At 42.8% G+C, this 23,597-nt stretch overlaps 1 protein-coding gene across 3 annotated transcripts in view; it reads left to right on the top strand.

Annotated features, from left to right (window-relative positions):
* plcl1 (phospholipase C like 1) overlaps window positions 1-23,597 on the top strand; it is a 342,480-nt gene that overhangs the window by 229,408 nt on the left and 89,475 nt on the right. For all 3 annotated transcript variants that reach the window (XM_072261611.1, XM_072261609.1, XM_072261610.1), the window contains exon 4: window positions 1,349-1,552. In XM_072261611.1, the coding sequence (XP_072117712.1) occupies window positions 1,349-1,552 (204 nt within the window). The remainder of the gene's footprint in view (window positions 1-1,348; window positions 1,553-23,597) is intronic.

Raw genomic sequence — 23,597 nt, 5'->3', positions numbered from 1 at the left:
CCATATTTGTTAATGCTGTGGTAATAGTGCCCGGGCTCTTCTAATTACACAAATGTCCCAGAAAAGTGTTGGAGAATTGTATTTCTCTCCTTTGTGTCATTATACTGATTGATGTTATTTGTTGTGAAGTGTGCTATCAGGAGTGCCAGAAAACATGCTACTAATAAATTGGTGATTGTAGAATGTTTACATGTTAGTATTTAATTTGCCCTTTACTTTGGAAGTGAATTGAAACTTAGTTTAGCAGATTGTGATTTAATTATTTGTTCAGGGAAAAACATATTTTGAGAACAATAAAAAAGGAAGCTAAAATGAAGAATTAAATATATTTGAATTTCAATTAAGACTGATGCTGATTAATAATTTGTTATTACAATATATGCAGTACGTGGCACCAATTACATATGGTAATGACTTTGAGCTACATAGTTCACATTTATAGATCAAGCATGTTAAAATAGGGTAAATAAAGAATTAAGGATGTAGTCACAATTATTTAAAAGTTATATTAATGACATATATTGAGCATAATCTGTAGACATAAGAAACTGCTGATGGTGGAATCTGGAGTGATAAACAAATTGCTAGGGGAAATTAGTGAGTTGAACAGTATCTGTGTTGGTGGGGATGGAATTATTAACCTTTTGTGTCTAGATCCTCCATAGGAGAGCGGTGGTCATGTTTCATTCCATATTTGGTTGTACAGATAACATTCTAATAAACTGGATCCAAAGTCTGATACCTTATGTCAGGTAGAGGACCATCCTAACTGATAAAAGGGTGAAAGCTTATATGAGGAGTGGGAAGACAGCAGTAGACATCAGAAGTTGTACATGAAGGGAACAGTAACACATTACTTTTCTTGGTCATGGTTCAGAAAATCAGGGCTACATTAAAAAGCTGTCATCAGACTAAATTGAATACAACATTGCTTAAAAATGTGTTCTTGAAGTTTTTTTCTTTGTGGAGATCTTTAAGTTATTTAAGGGAGTTAGGAAATTGCTAGTCGTAGAAATGATAAGCACCTGATTAAAGATTTTTTAATGTAATTTGAGTTGGTGCATGTTGTTTTTAAGTGCACCAACTTAAAATGAAAGAAATCAGAGTTGTAGGATTTGGCTATTATTATTTCAAAGGTCCAAACTTAAATAAACAGTCCTTTTTGTTAGATTATTTGTCACACCTTTTTAGTTTGCAATTGCATAAGTTTAAAAAAAAGTTTTAAAATGTTTTCTCACTCTCCTAGCAAACAGTATTTCTTTTTTGTGAAACTATTGTCATACTGGTTACTTATAAAATGGCTCAATATGTCTTGATTGCTTGCTTGGTTCATTTTTTTTCTGTGCAGAATGCTATAGTCTCTCTTAAGGAAATATGTGGATTAGCTCCCACTGCCAATCTATCTCAGTGCATACTGACCCTGTCATCAAGATTATTGAATGGCGACAACACTTCTGTAGTAACACTCAACATGAAGAATGAGTATCCCTATTTGGAGTCCAAAGGAACACTAAATGATGTGCAAAGGAAGGTTCTGTCATCATATGATCTGGTAGGCATGTTTTATTTTCAATATGCAAACCAAAGGACATTCATATGTTTTACATATTTTAGATATGTTGGTCATTTAAGTATTTGTGTGTTGCCCTTAAGGCATTTATTTGACTTTGTTGGGTCTACGTTTTAAATGATTTGTTTGTAACTATTTTCTAGTTAAAGTTAAAAGTAGATAATTAAGTTACAGTTAACAAAGGTAAATTCATTGTCTGTGGTATATCGCGGCATGTGATGACGTCACCTCTAGTTTCGCCGCGTCTTATGTGTAACCTCCGGTTCGGAGAAGGTGAGAAGGTGGGTGCCATGCGTGCAGCATGATCTTGATGAGCTCCGTTTCGACCCACAAAGAAACATTCTAGAAGCAATGCCGTAAGTTCATAAGAATGTATTTGAAGTAAAATATCAACGTGGTTTCTGTTAAGGAAGCGGCGGTTGGGGTGCCGTGCATGCTGGCTTTTCAATTTCAAACGCGGGGTCAGCTCGAGCCCGATAGCAGTTTGACGCGAACCCCTCACCCGCTACTCGGGGCGGCTGGAGACACTCGCTAAAAGAAGAGAGCACGCATGGTCTCCAGAATGAAACAGGCGCTGTACATGTTTGTATTTTTTTATCAACAGTTTTCACCATACAATGTTAATGTGGAAGAGTGCACAGTAAATGGTTAACCTTACTACGACTTGGTCTTCATTGACTCCGGTTTAACTTGGTGTTTAGTCAGAGTTTCAACACACTGCACGAGAACACTACAATTTGCTTGTTATTTGTGTGACCAATATACAGTTATTTTCCAGAATACCAAAAAACTGTAGAAAAGATTTATGAGGATTTTGTCAAACCTCACAGGGCTGAGTTATAGTGGGAGGTTGAGCATTCTGGGAATACATTCATTGGAACATAGCAGAATGAGGTGTGATCTCATAACGATCTATAAAATCATGAGGAATAGGGTAAATGTATACATAGTCTTTTTCCCAGGGAAAGGGAATCAAAGCCTAGAGGGCATGAAAGGGAAAACAATTAAAAGGGACCCAAGGCACATCTTCTTCACGCAGAAGGTGATGCGTGTGTGGAATGTACTGCCAGAGAAAGTAGTAGAGATGGATACAATTACATCATTTAGACAACATTTGGGCAGGTACATGAATAGAAAATGTTTTTATGGATATAGGCTAAACATGTACAAATGGAAATAGCATTGATTGGCATCTTGGTCAGCTTGGATCATTTGGCCAGAGGACCTGCCTCTGATCTGTATGACTAATTAGAAAAATAAATCTTAGTTTTTGATTTAACTAAGTAGTTAGAGTAGTGGGTGGGATATTTATTTTTATGTACAAAGTGTCCCTATTTGGAAACTAGCTCTGCACTTAATCCATAATACTGTTGATTTTAATCAATTTTAAGAAATGTTATAATAGTATAAAGAGGGTATAATTTAAAGTGAGAAGGTAAGATTTAAAATTGACCTGAAGGGCAACTTTTTAACATTTATATGGGTATGTATATGGAATTAGCTGTTACAGTCGAAGTCAAGATTGAGTTTATTATCATCTGCCACAGGAAACAGTTGAGGCCAGTTCATTGGCTATATTTAAGAGGGAGTTAGATATGGCCCTTGTGGCTACGGGGGTCAGGGGGTATGGAGGGAAGGCTGGGGCGGGGTTCTGAGTTGGATGATCAGCCATGATCATAATAAATGGCGGTGCAGGCTCGAAGGGCCGAATGGCCTACTCCTGCACCTATTTTCTTTGTTTCTATGTTTCTAGATGCATGTATGCATAGGTGCATTGAAAACCTTGCAGCAGCATCACAGGCACATTGCATCATATAAGCAGCAATCACAAGAAAAATATAAATAATACATAATCTTTACAAGAAAGAACATAATTAGAATAAAGAAACATTTCCCGCTTTAGTCAAAGTAATCAAAGTGGTCATGGTGTTACTAAACTGTTGTGAGTCAGCATTGCCACATTGGGCCGAAGGGGGTGTTTTCCGTGCTCTATAGCTTTGACACTATTTCAGAATCGGGTTTATTATTACTGACATATCTCATGAAATTTGCTGTTTTGTGGCAGCATTACTAAGTCACTTACCTTCTTAATCCTGTAATTTTCTTCTACCAGTTGATATTAATTTAGAAAGTTCATAAATCAATCCATTTTATTTTTATTTTACTTATAATTTATAGCTTATAATTTGAATTATAAACTATAAATAAGGTAAACTCCAGCTGATGAGACAATAGACAATAGGTGCAGGAGTAGGCCATTCGGCCCTTTGAGCCAGCACCGCCTTTCACTGTGATCATGGCTGATCATCCACAATCAGTACCTTGTTCCTGCCTTCTCCCCATATCCCTTGACTCCGCTATCATTAAGAGCTCTAACTCTTTCTTGAAAGCATCCAGAGAATTGGCCTCCACCACCTTCTGAGGCAGAGCATTCCACAGATCCACAACCCTCTGGGTGAAAAAGTTTTTCCTCAACTCCGTTCTAAATAGCCTACCCCTTGTTCTCAAATTGTGGCCTCTGGTTCTGGACTCCCCCAACATCAGAAACATGTTTCCTGCCTTTAACGTGTCCATGAGGATAAGGTAAGTAGAAGAAAATAAATTAAAAATGCTCAGTTCTTTTTCTTGAACCATATGTTCAGTTGTCAGTTATGGTGCAAGAGAACAAGTTGTTCTGCAACTTGATTTCCCATTGGGAAAGAAATATGAGAACAGATCCTGCCCAATTTAGATGCTGGCTACATTGCCCTGCACTTTTCCCAAGGGTGTACTTGCTTTCCAGGGATTAATTGACCAGGAATGTTGATTGCCAATGACTACTCTGTGAGGATCTGTGGGATCAGCTGACCAGGAAGCTGCTCCTTGAAGCACAGTGAACTGTAACAATAACTGGGCTTCATATAGTTAATCCTGAGGCCAAAAACCTGGAATTCTTTGATAACTTTTGACTGATCGCTGCTGTTAATGCCTTTTAAATGCCATCTGCAGTACTGTGCAGAAGCCTTAGACGCATGTATATAGCTAGGGTGCCTGAGGCTTTTGCTCAGTACTGTATTTGTCAACGCAGAGTTAAGAGCGAGTTTGTAACTCTGGCAGGAGCAAAGGATGTTAGGAATGGTGAGGATGGAGCGCCATGGAAGAGTTGTGAGACAGGTGGTAGAAGAGGAGTGCCAGAGGTGGGAGGGGGCGCAGGTGGGTTGGTGTAGACGCAGGCGCAGCCAGCCCTGAGACACCAGGCAAGGCCATTTGATTCCAAACAATTATCTTTACTGATCATTCCAGGTGCCAGGTAATACAGAAGGATAGACAGAAAGGTAACGGAAATGGGATAGCCCTCTTACTTATGGATGAGATCAGGATAATATTGAGGAATGATATAAGATCTAAGGAACTGTTGAATATATCTGGATAGAGATTAGGAATAGTAAAGGGAAAAATCTTTAGTGGGAGTAACCAAATAATACCATTACAGTGGCACAGGCAATAAACCAAGAAATATTCGATGCATGTGAGAATGCATGGCAGTTGTTATGGGGAACTTTACCTTGCATATAGATTGGGTGAGTCAAGTTGGTTGAGGCAGACTTGAGGAGTACTTCATAGGATGCATCCTTGATAGCTTTCTTGAAGTGCATTTTACTGAACCTACAAAGGAACATGCTAGCTTAAATCTGGTCTTGTGCAAAGAGAACAAGTAAAATTAATAATCTTGTAGTTCAAGATCCTCTTGAAAACAGTGATCACAGTATGAGTGAATTTCTCTTACAAATGGTGAGGGCAATAGTTCAATCAAAAACTAGTACAGTACATTATGCCGAAACAAGGGAAACCTCAACAGAAAGAGGGAGAAGTTGTTGGGAACACAGGCTACATGGTGGGACATTTCAGGAAGAGTTGAAGACTTTCAGAGATTTTTCACGGTACTCAACAGAAGTATATTGCAGTTAAAAGCGAGGACAGTAAGGGTGGGGAGAGTCAGCCTTGGAAACTCAGGAAATAAAGGAATGCATCAAACTAAAAGTTCATGCATACAAAGTTGCCAAGAGTAGCAGGAAACTGGAAGATTAGAAAAACTTTTAAAAACAACAAAGAATCCTAAGAAATCAATAAAGAAAGGGAAGATATATTATGAAAATAAACTAGCACAAAATATAAAGAGAAACCAGTAAAAGGTTTTATAATTACATAAAGCAGAAAAGCGTGGCTAAAGTGAACATAGGTTCCTTGGAAGATGAGAAAGAGGAATTCTTATTTGATAATGTGGAATTAACCAAGGTTTTGAATGACAATTTTGTGTCAGTCTGCATGTGAAGGACATGTCCAACATGCCAAATAGAGATATTATGGATGTGATGAGATGTGAGGACTTGATAAAACTATGTTCCCTAAAGAGGTGGTGCTGAGCAAACTAGTGGACTTAAAGGATGTTGGAACTATCCAGGTGCCGAGGCTGCACCTGGAGTACTGTCAGCAGCTCTGGTTTCCTGATTTGAGAAAAGGTACACTGGCTTTGGAGATGGTGCAGAGGAGGTTCACTGGGTTGATTCTGGTGTAAGTGGAGGGGGGGCGGGGTACACCTCTGAGCAGAGATTGAATCACCTAGGACTACACACACTGGAATTCAGAAGAATGAGAGTTGATCTTATAGAAACATAAAATTATGGAAGAGTTATATAAGTTGGAGACAGGAAAGTTGTTTACACAGATAAGTAAGACTAGAACTAAACGACATAGCTACAAGATTTGGGAGAGTAGATTTAGGATGGAGATGAGGAGAAACTTCTTTTCCTAGAGAGTAGTAGATCTGTGGAATTTTCTGCCCAGTGATGCAGTAGATGCTATCTCATTAAATATCTTTAAGAAATAGTGAGACAGATTTTTGCATAGCAGGGGAATTAAGGTTATGGAGAAAAGGCGGAGTTGAGTCCAGAGCCAGATCCGAAATGATCTTATTGAGTGGTGGAGCAGGCTTGATGGACCAGATGACCCACTCCTGCTCCTGTTTCTTAAGTTCTTATGAACTATTTTCAGATGTCTTTTATCATCAGATTTAAGAGGCCAGAGTGCGAAAAGAGAGGGAAAAATTACCAGAAGGAGAAGTCGACATTCATGCTAAAAGGTTGGAGGCTACCTAGATGGAATATGAGGTGTTGCTTCTCCACCCTGAGAATAGCCTGTTCATGGCAGAAGAGGAGGCCAGGAGGCCTTGGACCGACATGTCTGAATGGGAATGGGGACAGGTATTAAAATGGATGGTCACCGGGAAATTTCACCTTTAGTTGATGAAGCGGATGTGCTCGATATAGTTTACGTCTGGTTTCCACAAAAAAGAGGAGGCTGCATCTAACGTACTGAATACAATAGACGACCCCAAGATATATGCAAGTGAGGTGTTACTTTACTTGTGAAGGACTGTTTGGTGCACTGAACGGAGATGAGGGAGAAGGCGTATGAGCAGGTGTGTCATTTCTGTCACTTGCAGGGATCCATGCCAGGAGGGAGATTGGTGGGGAGGAATGAATGGACAAGGGAATCACAGAGGGAGTAATCCCTTTGGAGAGCAGGGAGTTGGGGGAAGTAAAGATTATTTGGATGTAGGATCCCGTTAAAGATGGCGGAAGTTGAAGTGAATGATATTTTAGATGCGGATGCTCATTGGGTGGTAGGTGAGGACAAGAGGATATCCATCTGTGTTAAAGCAGTGGGAAGAAGGGATGAACACGGATATGCAGGAGATGGAGGAGATGCGGGTGAGGATAGTGTCACATCCACAGATTTAGCAGCGCAGTAGATACAGCAATTGTGCTTGTGAATGCGCACATGTCAGCTAATTATTATTTCATTGTGATAGTACTTAACTCCATACTTGTCATCGTAGTGCTTGTCGAGACTTGGACACAGCACAGCAACGGTTCGCTGCCTGTTTTCATTCTGCCTTGACTGAGAAATTGGACTGTCGAGTCAACTGACTCTAAAGGCTAGTGCTATTCATTTTATATTTTAGTTGTTCTTTCCATCTGCAGTGTAAGCTTCGTTTTTCCATTTGAGAGTTTTAGTTAGGGGCCCTGTTTGGCCTCGCGTTTATTGTTTTCTTTCCCCTTTAACACTGTTCACATTAAAGTCTGTGAACTATTGACCCGCTTCAGTGTCTCTCTCTCTGGACTCGGGCCATGTCTGAACCAGGTGACAGGTAGCATCAATGGTAGAGGAATAGAAACCTCGTTTTTTGAAGAAGGAGGACATCTTTAATGTCCTGAAAAGGACAGCCTCATCCCGGAAACAGATGTGGTGGAGAGAAAGTAACTGAGAAAAGGGAATAGCATTTTTATGGGAGATAGGGTGAGAAGAGGTATTGCCAAGATAGCCATAGGTATCGGTAAGTTTATAAAAGATGCTGGTCGACAGTTTGTCTCTAGCGGTAGAGACAGAGAGATCAAGAAAGGGGAGAGAGGTGTTGGAAATGGACAAAGTGAATTTTTAGTTCAGAGTTGGAGTCAAGATTGATTAATTTGATTAGCTCAGCATGGGTGGATGAAGCAGTACCAATGCAGTTGTCTGTAGAGCAGAAAGAGTTGGGGAACATTACCAGAAGGCTTGGAACGTGGACTGTTCCATGTAGGCAACAAAAAGGCAGGCATAGCTGGGGCTTATGCAGGTGCCCATGGCCACCCCTTGAGTTTGGAGAAAGTGGGATGAGTCAGTGGTGAAATTGTTGAGGGTGAGAACCAGTTCTGCCAGACAGAGGTGGATGGTGGTGGAGGGGAACTGGTTGGTCTTTTGTCCAAAGAGAAGCAGAGAGCTTTAAGGCCTTCTTGGTGGGGGATAAAGGTGTATAGGGACTGGACACCCATTGTGAAAATGAGGTGATCAGGGCTAGAGAATTGAAAGTTGTTGAGGAGATTGAGAACATGTGAATTGCCACAGATGTTTGTGGGAAGAGACTGAATTAAGGGGAAGAGAATGGAGTTGAGGTATAAAGACACAAGTTCAGTGAGGCATAAGCAGGCAGAGACAATGGTTCTACCTGGACAGAAGAGTTTGTGGATCTTGGATAGAAGGTAGAAATGAGCAGTGCAGGGTAAGGGAACTATGAGTTTGGTGGCAGTGGATGAGGATTTGAAATAGAAAGACTAGTGAAATGGGCTGACAGATAGCAGAAGAAGACATTAGAGGCCGTAGGTGCTGGAATCTGGAACAATAGACAATCTGTTGGAAGAAATCTTTGGGTCGAGCAGCATCAATGGGAGGAAAGCAAAATTGTTGACACCGGGCCTAAACCCTGCATTAAGATTGAAAGAAGGAAGTCAAGATGGCCCACATAGAAGGGAGAAGGGGAGTAGCAAGAAAGGATTCTGAGGAAAATGCTGGACTGAGGAGGGGTGTAAAATGTCTGGCTGGTAGTGCCAGGTAGGGGAAATGAGAGGGAATGGAGTGGGAAGACTTTGACCATAAGACCATAAGATATTGGAGCAGAATTAGGCCATTTAGCCCATTGAGTCTGCTCCGCCATTACATCATGCCTGGTCCAATTTTCCTCTCAGCTTCAGTCTCCTGCCTTCTCCCCATATCCCTTCATGCCTGACCAATTGAGAATCTGTCAACCCATCCCTTAAATATACATAAACACTTGGCCTGTGGCAAAGAATTCCACAGATTCACTCTCTGGCTAAAGAAGTTCTTCCTCATCTCCATTCTGAAAGGATGTGCCTCTATTCTGAGGTTGTGTCTTCTAGTCTTAAACTCTCCCACCATAGGAAGCATCCTCTCCATATCCAGTCTATCAAGGCCTTCTACCATTCGATAGGTTTCAATGAGGTCACCCCTCATTCTTCTTAGCTCCAGTGAATACATGTCCTGAGCCATCAAACACTCTTCAGATGACAAGCCATTCATCCTGAAATAATATTTGTGAATCTCCTTTGAACCCTCTCCAATTTCAGCACACCCTTTCTCAGATAATGGGTCCAGAACTGCTCACAATACTCCAAGTGAGGCCTCACCAGTGCTTTATAAAGTCTCAATATTACATCCTTGCTTTTATATTCTAGTCTTTTTGAAATGAATGCTCATATTGCATTTGCCTTCCTCACCACAGATCCGATTTACAAATTAACCTTTAGGGAATCCTGTACAAGGACTCCCAAGTCCCTTTGTGCTTCCAATTTTTGTTTTTTCTGCCCAATTAGAAAATAGTCGACCGTTTTATTTCTCCTACCAAAGTGCATGACCATACACTTCCCAACTGTATTTCATCTGCCATTTCTTTGCCCATTCTCCTAATCAGTCTGTTCATCTGTAGCCTCCCTACTTCCTGAAAGCTACCTGCCACTCCACCTATCTTCATATCGTCTGCAAACCTTGCAACAAAGCCATCAATTCCACCATCCAAATCATTGACATATAATGTAAAAACAATTGGTCCCAACATAGACTCCCGTGGAACACCACTCGTCACTGGCAGCCAACCAGAAAAGGCTCCCTTTATGCTCACTCTTTGTCTCCTGCCAATCAGTCACTGTTTTATCCGTGCTAGAATCTTTCCTGTAATACCATGTGCTCATAGCTTGTTAAGCAACCTTATACGTGGCAACTTGTCAAAGGCCTTTCTACAAATCCAAGTATACAGCTTCAGCCTTTGTCTATGGTGCTAGTTATTTATTCAAAGCATTCCTATTGTCAAGCAAAATTTTCCCTTGAGGAAACCATATGGTCTATGGCCTATTTTATCATGCACCTCCAAGTACCCTGAGACCTCATCCTTAATAATCAACTTGAATATCTTCCCAAACACTGAGGTCAGACTAACTGGCTTATAGTTTCCTGTCTTCTGGTTCTCTCCCTTCTTGAAGAGTGGAGTGACATTTGCAATTTTCCAGTCTTCTGGAATCATAGAACCATAGAACACTACAGGACAGAAAACCAGAAAACAGGCCATTCAGCCCTTCTAGTCTGTGCCAAAATATTATTCTGCTAGTCCCATTGACCTACATCCAGTCTGTAACCCTCCAGACCTCTCCCATCCACATACCTATCCAATTTATTCTTAAAACTTAAGAGTGAGCCTGCATTTACCACGTCAGATGGCAGCTCGTTCCACACTCCCACCAGTGAAGGAGTGGAGCTTTGAGGCTTTGACTCAAGAAGGTTCGACGAGAAGAGGTGGAGGATGAGCTTGCTCCCCATTAGGCTTTACAAGGCCTCCCGAGACGGTGATGTGCCTGTCATGTGAGATGTGGCAGTCTTGGGGGATGCCCCCTCTCCCGCAGAGTCACATTTGCCAGAAGTGCATGCGGCTGGGCAATATGGAAGACCGTTTAAGGAATCTGGACAGCAGTTGGATGACCTTCGACTTAGGGAGTTAGATATGGCCCTTGTGGCTACGGGGATCAGGGGTATGGAGGGAAGGCTGGTGCAGGGTTCTGAGTTGGATGATCAGCCATGATCATAATAAATGGTGGTGCAGGCTCAAAGGGCCGAATGGCCTACTCCTGCACCTATTTTCTATGTTTCTATGACTCATAAGGGAGAATGAGGCAGTCATAGATGAGAGCTACAGGGAGGTAGTCACACCTAGGCTGCCGGAAGCAAGTCGTTGGGTGACAGTCAGAGGGGGGAAAGCGAAGGTGAGTAGACAGGTAGTGCAGAGCACCCCTGTAGCCATTCCCCTGAATAATAAGTATACCGTCCTTGATACTGTTGGCGGGGACGACCGACCGGGGTGGCAGGGCCTCCGGCACTGAATCTAACCCTGTGGTGCAGAAGGGTGGGACGAAGAAGAGGAGAGCTGTCATCATTGGGGACTCTATAGTCAGGGAAGCAGACAGGAGATTTTGTGGACGTGAGAAGGACACCCACATGGTTTGCTGCCTCCCGGGTGCCAAATTCCGGGATGCCTCTCACCGGGTGCACAACATCCTGGTACGAGAAGGAAAGCAACCAGAAGTTGTGATACATGTTGGTACCAACGACATAGGCAGGAAGAGGGATGAGGTCCTGAAGTGTGAGCTTCGGGAACTAGGCAGAAGGCTGAAGAGCAGGATCTCAAGGGTGGCATTCTCAAGATTGCTGCCAGTGCTACGTGATAGTGATGGTAAGAATTGGAGGAGATGGCAGTTGAATGCGTGGCTGAGGAGTTGGTTCAGGGAGCAGGGTTTTAGATTTTTGGATCATTGGGGTCTCTCCTGGGGAAGGTGGGACATGTACAGATTGGATGGGTTGCACCTGAACTCGAGGGGGAGCAATATCCTTGCAGGTAGGTTTGCTAGCATGGTTCGGGAGGGTTTAAACTAATTTGCAAGGGGGATGGGACCCGGAGCGATAGAGCAGTGGAAGAAGTGCATGGAGAAAAGCCAGATCTAATATATAGAGAGGCTTTGAGAAAAGAGAAGCAGAATAAAGGATGTATAGGTAGTAAGGTAGAAGGGATAAAGTGCATGTACTTCAGTGCAAGAAGCATCAGGAACAAAGGTGATGAACTGAGAGCTTGGATTCATACATGGAATTGTGATGTAGTGGCTATTACAGAGACTTGGCTGGCACCAGGGCAGGAATGGATTCTCAATATTCCTAGATTTCAGTGCTTTAAAAGAGATAGAGTGGGGGAAAAGGGGAAGAGGGGTGGCATTACTGGTCAGGGATACTATTACAGCTACAGAAAGGGTGGGTAATGTAGCAGGATCCTCTTTTGAGTCAGTGTGAGTGGAAGTCAGGAACAGGAAGGGAGCAGTTACGCTTTTGGGAGTATTCTATAGGCCCCCTGGTAGTAGCAGAGATACAGAGGAGCAGATTGGGAGGCAGATTTTGGAAAGGTGCAAAAGCAACAGGGTTGTTATCATGGGTGACTTTAACTTCCCTAATATTGATTGGCACCTGATTAGTTCCAATGGTTTAGACAGGGCAAAGTTTGTTATGTGTGTCTAGGATGGATTCCTGTCACAGTATGTGGACAGGCCGACTAGGGGGAGTGCCATACTAGGTCTAGTACTAGGTAATGAACCGGGTCAGGTCACAGATCTCTCAGTGGGTGAGCATCTGGGGGGACAGTGACCACCGGTCCCTGGCCTTTAGCATTATCATAGAAAAGGATAGAATCAGAGAGGACAGGAAAATTTTTAATTGGGGAAGAGTAAATTATGAGGCTATAAGGCTAGAACTTGCGGGTGTGAATTGGGATGATGTTTTTGCAGGGAAATATCCTATGGACATATGGTCGATGTTCAGGGATCTCTTTCAGGATGTTAGGGATAAATTTGTCCCGGTGAGGAAGATAAAGAATGGTAGGGTGAAGGAACCATGGGTGACAAGTGAGGTGGAAAATCTAGTCAGGTGGAAGAAAGCAGCATACATGAGGTTTAGGAAGCAAGGATCAGATGGGTCTATTGAGGAATATAGGGTAGCAAGAAAGGAGCTTAAGAAGGGGGCATGAGAAGGCCTTGGCGAGTAGGGTAAAGGAAAACCCCAAGGCATTCTTCAATTATGTGAAGAACAAAAGGATCACAAGAGTGAAGGTAGGACCGATTAGAGATAAAGATGGGAAGATGTGCCTGGAGGAAGTGAGTGAGGTCTTCAATGAATACTCCTCTTCGGTATTCACCAATGAGAGGGAACTTGATGATGGTGAGGACAATATGAGTGAGGTTGATGTCCTGGAGCATGATAATATTAAGGGAGAGGAGGTGTTGGAGTTATTAAAATATATTAGGACGGATAAGTCCTCGGGGCCTGACGGAATATTCCCCAGGCTGCTCCAGGAGGTGAGGGAAGAGATTGCTGAGCCTCTGGCTAGGATCTTTATGTCCTCGTTGTCCACGGGAATGGTCCTGGAGGATTGGAGGGAGGCGAATATTGTCAAAAAAGGTAGTAGGGATAGTCCGGGTAATGATAGACCAGTGAGCCTTACGTCTGTGGTGGGAAAGCTATTGGAAAAGATTCTCAGAGATAGCATCTCTGGGCATTTAGAGAATCATGGTCTGATCAGGGACAGTCAGCATGGCTTTGTAAAGGGCTGATCTTGTCTAACAAGCCTGATAGAGTTCTTTGAGGAGGTGACCAGACATATAGATGAGGGTAGTGCAGTGGATGTGATCTACATGGATTTTAGTAAGGCATTTGACAATGTTTCACATTGTGGGCTTATTCAGAAAGTCAGAAGGCATGGGATCCAGGGAAGTTTGGCCAGGTGGACTCAGAATTGGCTTGCCTGCAGAAAGCAGAGGATCATGGTGGAGGGAGAACATTTGGATTGGAGGGTTGTGACTAGTGGTGTCCCACAAGGATCGGTTCTGGGACCTCGACTTTTTGTGATTTTTATTAACAACCTGAATGTCGGGGTAGAAGAGTGGGTTGGCAAGTTTGCACTCGACACAAAGATGGTTGTGTTGTAGATAGTGTAGAGGATTGTCGAAGATTGCAGAGAGACATTGATAGGATGCAGAAGTGGGCTGAGAAGTGGCAGATGGAGTTCAACCCGCAGAAGTGTGAGGTGGTACACTTTGGAAGGACAAACTCCAAGGCAGAGTACAAGGTAAATGGCAGGATACTTAGTAGTGTGGAGGAGCAGAGGGATCTGGGGGTACATGTCCACAGATCCCTGAAAGTTGCCTCTCAGGTAGATAGGGTAGTTAAGAAAGCTTATGGGGTGTTAGCTTTCATAAATCGAGGGATAGAGTTTAAGAGTCGCGATGTAATGATGAAGCTCTATACAACTCTGGTTAGGCCACACTTAGAGTACTGTGTCCAGTTCTGGTCACCTCACTATAGGAAGGATGTGGAAGCATTGGAAAGGAGATGTACCAGGATGCTGTCTCGTCTACAGAGTATGCATTATGATCAGAGATTAGGGGAGCTAGGGCTTTACTCTTTGAAGAGGAGGAGGATGAGAGGAGACAAGGTAGAGGTATACAAGGTATTAAAAGGAATAGATAGAGTGGACAGCCAGCACCTCTTCTCCAGGGCACCACTGCTCAATACAAGAAGACATGGCTTTAAGGTAAGGGGTGGGAAGTTCAAGGGGGATATTAGAGCGAGGTTTTTTACTCAGAGAGTGGTTGGTGCGTGGAATGCATTGCGTGAGTCAGTGGTGGAGGCAGATACACTAGTGAAATTTAAGAGACTACTAGACAGGTATATGGAGGAATTTAAGTTGGAGGTTATATGGGAGGCAGGGTTTAAGGTCGGCACAACATTGTGGGCCGAAAGGCCTGTGCTGTGCTGTACTATTCTATGTTCTATGTTCTACTTTTTGAGTGAAGAAGTTTCCCCTAATGTTCCGCCTAAACCTTTCCCCTTTCACCCTAAAGCCACGCCCTCTTGTATTTATCTCTCCTAACCTAAGTGGACATAGCCTATTCATATTTACTCTGTCTATACCCCTCATAATTTTGTAAGCATCTATCAAATCTCCCCTCATTCTTCTGTGCTCTTAGGAATAAAGTCCTAACCTGTTCAATCTTTCCCTGTATACCCACGAATTACAACTTTTAATGTCTCCCAGAGTGTGGAATCTAACACCTTGTTGTTATCGTTAATTTCTATAAAATCTTTTAATCTGGTGGTGATATTTTCTATAAATTTCTTATCAGCGAGTAGGGAGGGGTTAAAACGCCAGGAATAGATCCGTTTGGAAAGTGAGAGATCTAGGGACATTGTCAGTGGCTATTGTCAGAAATTAATCTATTGTGATATTTTGTATTGGTAACACAAGATATTAAATGAGAGTCAACTAAAAAATAGTCTGTTCTACTATAAGATTTGTGAACATGAGAGTAATAAGAATTGTCCTTGTTGGTGGGACGTTGAGCTCGGCAAATATCTACTGAATTCCTAGATTTAATCAAATTATTTAGAACCTGCACTGACACGATATTTGAGAGTGGGCGGGAGGACAATCTATCTAAATATGGATCTAGGTAGCAATTCAAGTCACCGCCGATTATTATATTTGATTTACTGGCATCCGGAAGTAAATCAAAAACTTTCCTAAAAAAATTTGGCTCGTCTGTGTTTGGACTATGAACATAGAAACATAGAAAATAGGTGCAGGAGTAGGCCATTCGGCCCTTCGAGCCTGCACCGCCATTTATTATGATCATGGCTGATCATCCAACTCAGAACCCCGCCCCAGCCTTCCCTCCATACCCCCTGACCCCCGTAGCCACAAGGGCCATATCTAACTCCCTCTTAAATATAGCCAATGAACTGGCCTCAACTGTTTCCTGTGGCAGAGAATTCCACAGATTTACCACTCTCTGTGTGAAGAAGTTTTTCCTAATCTCGGTCCTAAAAGGCTTCCCCTCTATCCTCACACTGTGGCCCCTCGTTCTGGACTTCCCCAACATCGGGAACAATCTTTCTGCATCTAGCCTGTCCAATCCCTTTAGGATCTTATACGTCTCAATCAGATCCCCCCTCAATCTTCTAAATTCCAACGAGTACAAGCCCAGTTCATCCAGTCTTTCTTCATATGAAAGTCCTGTCATCCCAGGAATCAATCTGGTGAACCTTCTTTGTACTCCCTCTATGGCAAGGATGTCTTTCCTCAGATTAGGGGACCAAAACTGCACACAATACTCCAGGTGTGGTCTCACCAAGGCCTTGTACAACTGCAGTAGTACCTTCCTTAAATATTAAGGAAGGTTAGTAGAAACGAATTAATGGTGCCAGAGATCATAATAAACCTGCCGAGGGGATCTGTGGGCGTGGAAGTGAGTTGAAATGGAATATTTTTCCTAAAGTGGATAGCCACATCACGGGCATGAGAAGTAAATGGTGACTGGTAAACCTGTGATATCCAGCTAGATCTCAATCTGCATTGGTCAGTTACTTTGATATGGGTTTCCTGTAGAAAAATCACATCTGCAGATAGAGATTTGAGATGTCTAAAAACTTTATCCCTCTTAACAACATGACCAAGCCCCTTAACATTCCACGAGACTATTGTAATATCTTTACCCCCCAGCTGCGTTCTACCACAAGGTCTCTGCATATGAGAATAAAAAAGAGATTATTAGAGTTGAGCACAAACATAGTAAACAATGCAGAATAGCTAGCAGCCTCATAAGAACACAACATACACAAAAAAAAAGTGTTTGAGCCATAAACAAGAACAACGCACACCCTAACCCACCCTCCTTCGTGTCTCCCTAAACCAGACACATAGTTTCCCATTTCCATCCCAAAAGGAGCTGCTGGGCAGGTAACTAACATTACACAATTATCACAAACCCCATCTCCGAGAAAATTTAGAACACAAACTATATAATACCGTTAAACAAATGCTATTAGGGCTGGGAAGAGTTATCCAATGTCTGCACCTGAAACTGAACATTCATGACACCAACTCAAATTTAACCCTTATAATAACACAAATATTTAGAACATTCTCTGCAATTAAATCCCAGTGCAGCATACAGCATTGTAAAACTACATATAATAAGCAGGTCCCTCCCCTTATCCCAACACGGAAACCGGCTCAAGTATAAGCTGAATAAGCAGTGTCAATATATCTACTCCCTTCTGCGTGCGTTATTCCTTTCCAAGAATTGTGCTGCTTCTATCGGGTCGTCGTATACTTTAGGCTCTCTTCCATCTTGATGATAAATATAGAGCCAAGCTGGATACAGCAGGGTGTGCTTGATTCCTCCATCACACAGAGTTTGCAGTACATCACGAAAGGCACGACGTTGAGTCATCACCTCTTTAGAATAGTCCGGGAAGATCAAGACCTTGTTTCCTTGTACTCCATGGGTTGTAGTCTGCTGCGGCGCAGGATCAGCTCTTTCACTTGAAAGTGATGGATACGTGCCAAGGTGGTGCGCGGCTTAGCGCCGGTAGCCGGCTTTGGCTGGAGACAGCGATGTGCAGGATCGACTTTAACTGGGTATGGGAAATGCTCCTCCCCGAGCAACTTGGGAATCAGTCTGGAGACAAATTCAGTAGGTTTACCATCCTTCTCACCCTCTTGTATCCCTACAATCTTAATGTTATGTCTCCGGGAACAAGCCTCTAAGTCATGCACTTTAGCTTCAAACTAGCTATTTTGTCTCATTAACTCTGAATACTTAGCTTCAAGCTCTTGCACGCGTGCTTCAAGGTCGCTGACGGTTAGTTCTTGATTAGCCACACGGGCTTGTAAGTCAGCCTGTGAGGCCACAAGCGTCTAAAACTTGGTCTCAAAAACATCAAAGCAGTCGTTAATGCCGCGTAGAACTGACTCAGAAATCTCCTGACCGAATTCCTTGCACATGGTGTAAGTTTTATCCGGCGGTATCTCAGACACGGAGAAGTTCTTTACAGACCCATTGTTAACACTAACTTTGGTAGTTTGGTAGTCGGCGGACTTGTCTTTATTTGCCTTTGGCATTGTCAAACTTATCCAGACACTTAGTTTAGACATACACTGTTGGCCTATAAATGAATAAAACACGGTATAATAGTAATTTTATCAAGGCCTCAGAGAGGAGCACCGACCAAACACGTCTAATCCATACGCATGTGCACTGGCGCCCCCCGGCTGTCTTAGTTTCGAATACCATCTTTACCTTATTAATGACTTTTGTAGTTGCCTTCTGTTGGTTTTTAAAAGGTTGCCTATTCTCTAACTTTTCACTAATATTTGCTATATTATATGTATTCTCTTTGGCTTTTTTTGTTGAATTTGACTTCTCTTGTTAGCCATGGTTGTGTCATCTTTCCTTTAGAATACCTCTTTCTCTTTGGGATGTATATATCCTGTGCCTTTCGAATTGCTTTCAGTAATTCCAGCCATTGTTGCTCTACTGCCATCCCTGCCAGTGTCTTTTCCAATCAGTTCTGGCCAACTCCCTCTCATGCCTCTGTAATTCTGTTTACTCCACTGTAATACTGATACATCTAATATTAGCTTCTGCTTCTCAAATTTCAGGGCAGATGAATGACAGATTGAGGCAGACAGAAGAAAAAGAGAAAAACTGATTAAGCACGATTATGCTTAATGCTGTAAAGGGACTTGGAATTTCTCATGCAGGATTCTTCAATGTTAACTTGCAGGTTGAGTCGGTGGTAGGGAAGGCAGACACAATTGAGCAATTCACTTCGAGAGGACTAGAATATAAAAGCAAGGATGCTTATCAAGTACTGTCCGGCCAACGCCTTATAGAACGGAGGCTTTATTAGGCATTGGTCTAACCACACTTTGAATATTGTGAGCAGTTTTGGGCAACTTATTGAAAAAGGATGTTGTGACATTAGAGAAGGTCTAGAAAAGGATCATGAGAATGATCCTGGGAAAGAAAGCCTTAATATGTGAGTGTTTCATGGCTCTGGGCCCGTACTCACTGGAGTTTAGAAAAATGAGCAGGGATCTCATTGAAACTCAGCAAATATTGACAGGTCTAGATAGAGTGTGTGTGGAGATAATATTTCCCATTGTGAGAGAGTTGGATACCCCCACCCCATTCCCATTCCTGTTTCCCTCTCTCGTCAGCTCTTTACTTCACCCCTCCCCCCTCATGGTTTTACCTATCATCTACCACCTTGTGCTTCTTCCTGTCCTTCCCCACATTCGTGCTGTAATTTCTCATCTTTTTTTCTAGTCCTGATGAAGGGTCTTGTCCCGAAACATTGACTGGTTACTCTTTTCCATAGATGCTGCTTGGCCTGCTGAGTTCCTCCAGCATTTTGTGTGTGTTGCTTGGATTTCCAGCTTCTGCAGATTTTCTTGACCTTATGCTTGTCTGCATTAAATTCCATTTGCCATTTTCAGCCCATTTTTTCAGCTCCTCTGGAGCCAGTTGCAAGCTTTGATATCCTTCCTCACTGCCCACTACACTCCCGATTTTGATGTCATCTGCAAACTTACTGATCTGGTTTTCCATATTATCACTCAGAGCATTGATATAGATGACAAGTAACAATAGACCCAGTACTGATCCCTGTGGCATGTTGCTTCTTACAGGCCTCCAGTAAGGGGCACCATCTACTGACACTCTCATACTTCTCCCATGAAGCCATGTTTAATCCAATTTACAACTTCATCCTGAATGCCAAGTGACTGAACCATCTTGACCAAACTCCCAAGTGGGACCTTGTCAAAAGCCTTGCAAAAGTCCAGGGCTCAGGCAATTTCTGCAATAACCTACCATATTGTCTGACAGGACTGCTTGACAGGCCCTGGAGATTCACCTACCCTAATTTTCCTCAGGGCAGCAAGCAGCAACTCCATTGTAATCCGTATATGTTCCACGACCTCACTGCGGATTTGCCTCAGTTCTATAGACACCATGTCTGTCTTCCAAGAAAATTCAGACTTAAGACATTCATTTAAGCTAGGGGTCGCCAACCCGTCGATCGCGATCGACCGGTCGATCTTTGAGACTTTCCCAGTAGATCCCAAAGAAGAATCAAAAATAAATACACAAATACTGTTGTAATGTGAGCATTATAAAAGTAAGTAATACTAATTAGGATAATGGTAATATAGCAATATTTTCACTACAAAGCTGTTTGTAAAGAGAGATTGTTTCTGGGTTGCGGGGGTTTAGTTCTGTTCTTTCTGCTCAGTGCGCATGTGTGTAGTTCCCCCGCCATGCACCGCCTTTTTCAGCGTAGCCTGTGCTGCATCAAAGTGACCAATCAGATTAGATAAGAGTACAGGCTGTCGCAAACATCAATATACGGCAGTGGTCCCCAACCTCCAGGCCGCGAAGCATGCAGGGGTGCAGCAGTAGCCAGGACGCACCCAGCACATGTTTAAGAAAAAAAGCCGAAATAAACAAGCTAATTGATTAGGTGCCGCCCAGCACGTAAATGTCGGCCCAGATCAGAGGCGATGCCATCGGCAATCGCTCGTGATATCCTGATAGCATAGCGGAGGCTCCAAGAAAGAAGGCAAAAACATACAAATTCCATCCAGAATGGGAAGAGGAATTTCTATTTACCTTGGTGAAAGACAAGTGTGTATGTATGTTGTGCCACCAAACACAAGCACTGGCTAAAAGAAAGAATCTGGAGCGGCACCGCAACACCAACCACCAGGAATTTAAAGACACCTACCCCCGAAAAGAGCACAATTCGTGCCTGGAAAGTTGAGCTGAAATCGGAGTTGAAGGCCCAGCAATCGTTTTCCACAAAGCATGCTGCTCCCTCACTTTTTTGCAATTAAAGGAAAGAACGAGAGGTGAGGATATTTACAATGAGTTTAAAAAGTATGTCTGTGAAAATGACATCCCCATTCATAAACTGGTGGCAATTACTACTGATGGGCCCCAGCAATGCGGTGTGTGTATGTGTTAGTTTTAAGCAATAAAAGTCAGTGCCTACTTCAGGTCAACTTATCTATGTGAAATTGCATTTTCACAGGTGAAAATTATTAAATCTAAGTACAAGAGCTGACTTACTGACAGACGCCTCACTAGGGTTGCCAACTTTCTCACTCCCAAATAATGGACAAAAGTAGCAGTCAAGTCCCGGGACATTTGTGTTTACCCCGAGAAAGACTACCATGAGCATGAAACCTTGCGTGGGCACCTGTGTGCGCATGTGCGTTCGTGCCGAATTTTTTTACCCCATGAATCAGTTTTGGCTTAATCTTCATTATTTCTACTTTATATAGGCTGTGTATTTATCATCTCATTCTTGCTTTTACTATATGTTAGTGTTATTTTAGGATTTTTGTATTATTTGGTATGATTTGATAGGTTATTTTTTAGGGTCTGGGAACACTCAAATTTTTTTCCCATATAAATTAATGGTAATTGCTTCTTCAGCGTAAAGCATTTCGGCACAAAAGGTTTCATAGGAACGCTCTACCTTAGCGGGGGAAATACGGGACAGTTGGAAACCCCACACCTCACAGACTGTCTCAGACTGGCTGTCTGTAGTTATGAGCCAAATTTCAGGGAACTAGCAGAGAGTATTCAGCCCCAGTCATCTGGAGTACTGTGTGCAGTTTTGGTCTCCAAATTTGAGGAAGGACATTCTTGCTATTGAGGGAGTGCAGCGTAGGTTCACAAGGTTAATTCCTGGGATGGCGGGACTGTCATATGTTGAAAGATTGGAGCAACCAAGCTTGTATACTCTGGAATTTAGAAGACTGAGAGGGGATCTTATTGAAACATATAAGATTATTAAGGGATTGGACACGCTGGAGGCAGGAAGCATGTTCCCGCTGATGGGTGAGTCCAGAACCAGAGGCCACAGTTTAAGAATAAGGGGTAGGCCATTTAGAACGGAGTTGAGGAAGGACTTTTTCACCCAGAGAGTGGTGGATATATGGAATGCTCTGCCCCAGAAGGCTGTGGAGGCCAGGTCTCTGGATGCTTTCAAGAAAGAGATGGATAGAGCTCTTAAAGGTAGCGGAATCAAAGGTTATGGGAATAAGGCAGGAACTGGATACTGGTTGTAGGTGATCAGCCGTGATCACAGTGAATGGTGGTGCTGGCTTGGTGGGCCGAATGGCCTACTCCTGCACCTGTTGTCCATTGTCTATTATCACACTGAGTGCAACAGGCAATTTTTATTCATTTATTTTTCATGTTGAAACAAAATTAAATAATGAAACTTAGAATTAAAGGTGTGAAGTCTTGTAATATTCTTAAAGAAAGACAACTATGGCCTGTTTGATATGCTAGTTACAGTGTTTTCTTGTTTGAATTAATTTGAAAGTGTGACAAAAGTATCTTGTGTAATTCAAATACAATTCGCCCAAATAAAAGGCCTCAAATTGGAAGTACAATTTGAGCTATTTTTTCTCTAAATGATTTAGTAGGTAGATCTTGCCTTTCACTGAGGTCGAGGTAGGGGATCTTGGGCTTAAAAAGGTTGGTGACCACTAATTTAAGCTCTCCCCATCTCTTTCAGTTCCATGTGTAGATGACTACATTGATCGTCAAGATGAAGAATTTTGTCCCTTGCTATCCTTTTTGCTCTTATCAGATCTTTCAAAACCCTTGTCTGCTAGTGCAACCTTATGCCTTCTTTGAGTCCTTCTAAGGCCCTTAGTTTAAGCCCTTATTTTCTTCCTAAGTATTCTCTTGCATATCCTGTAGTCCTCAAATACCTCATTTGTCCCTGGAAATATTAATGCCATGTTAAAAAACATCTTGCCTTGTAAATCCCCTTATTGTCCCCTCTCATCTTAAAGCTATGCTCCTTAGCCTGGGAAGAAGACTGACCATCTGGGAGAGCTTTTGCTTTCTTTTTCGTGATAGTGTATTAGTGAGTTAAAAAAAAAGACTAGAAACTTCATGGAAAGGCTGGAATCGTTCTAGGAAGGGAATCATAGGAAATAAATGTGAAGGAATTAAAGAAAAGGAGCTCTTAAAGTATAGCAGCGAAAAGGAACAAAAATTATTTTTGATGGAGTCTACCTGAAACTGTCTTTTCTCATTTTAGATACTGATCGTCTGCTATGTATTACTAGCATTTTCCATTTTAATTTCCATTTTTTAAATTAAAGGAAACAACATTCTGTAGTCGCGTGGAAACGCGCTACTAAAGAAACACACGGAGGCAGAGGGAGCTGAACTCAGAATGCCTTTACTGATTCAAAATCACGTGCTTAAATCTCCCCTCCCATGAGCCCCTGCGACCCGCGGGGCGGACGTGACGTCAGACTGTCTCCGGAAGGTCCGCCCCGAACGGGTAGTTCCAAACGCGCTACCACGTGTCTGCCTGCGGCTCCCAATGGCGGTTCAAGTCCTGCGTGTGCAGGCCACCCCCCCCCCCCCCAAGAAACGTCCATCGGGGGAGTGGAGCCCCCAGTCTGTGTGGCTTGCTTGGGTGGCCGGCCTCGCTGGCACGGTGGCCGGCCTCACTGGTTGCTCAATGTCCAAGTGTGCCAGTTTGAGGCGGTCCACTGTAAAAGTCTCTTCCTGGCCACCCACCTCCACGACACACGTGGTTCCGTTGTGCCGGATCACCTTGAAGGGTCCCTCGTACAGCCGCTGTAGAGGTGACCTGTGCATGCCCCTGTGAATAAAAACATACTCACAGTCTCGGAGGTCTTTAGGGGTGAAGGATGGCATGGGACCATACCTGGAGGTCGGGACCG

Source organism: Mobula birostris, chromosome 6 (genome assembly GCF_030028105.1).
Source record: "Mobula birostris isolate sMobBir1 chromosome 6, sMobBir1.hap1, whole genome shotgun sequence".
NCBI lineage: Eukaryota > Metazoa > Chordata > Chondrichthyes > Myliobatiformes > Myliobatidae > Mobula > Mobula birostris.
Note: the sequence above shows the minus strand (reverse complement) of the source record. Positions and strands in the feature narration are given on the sequence as shown.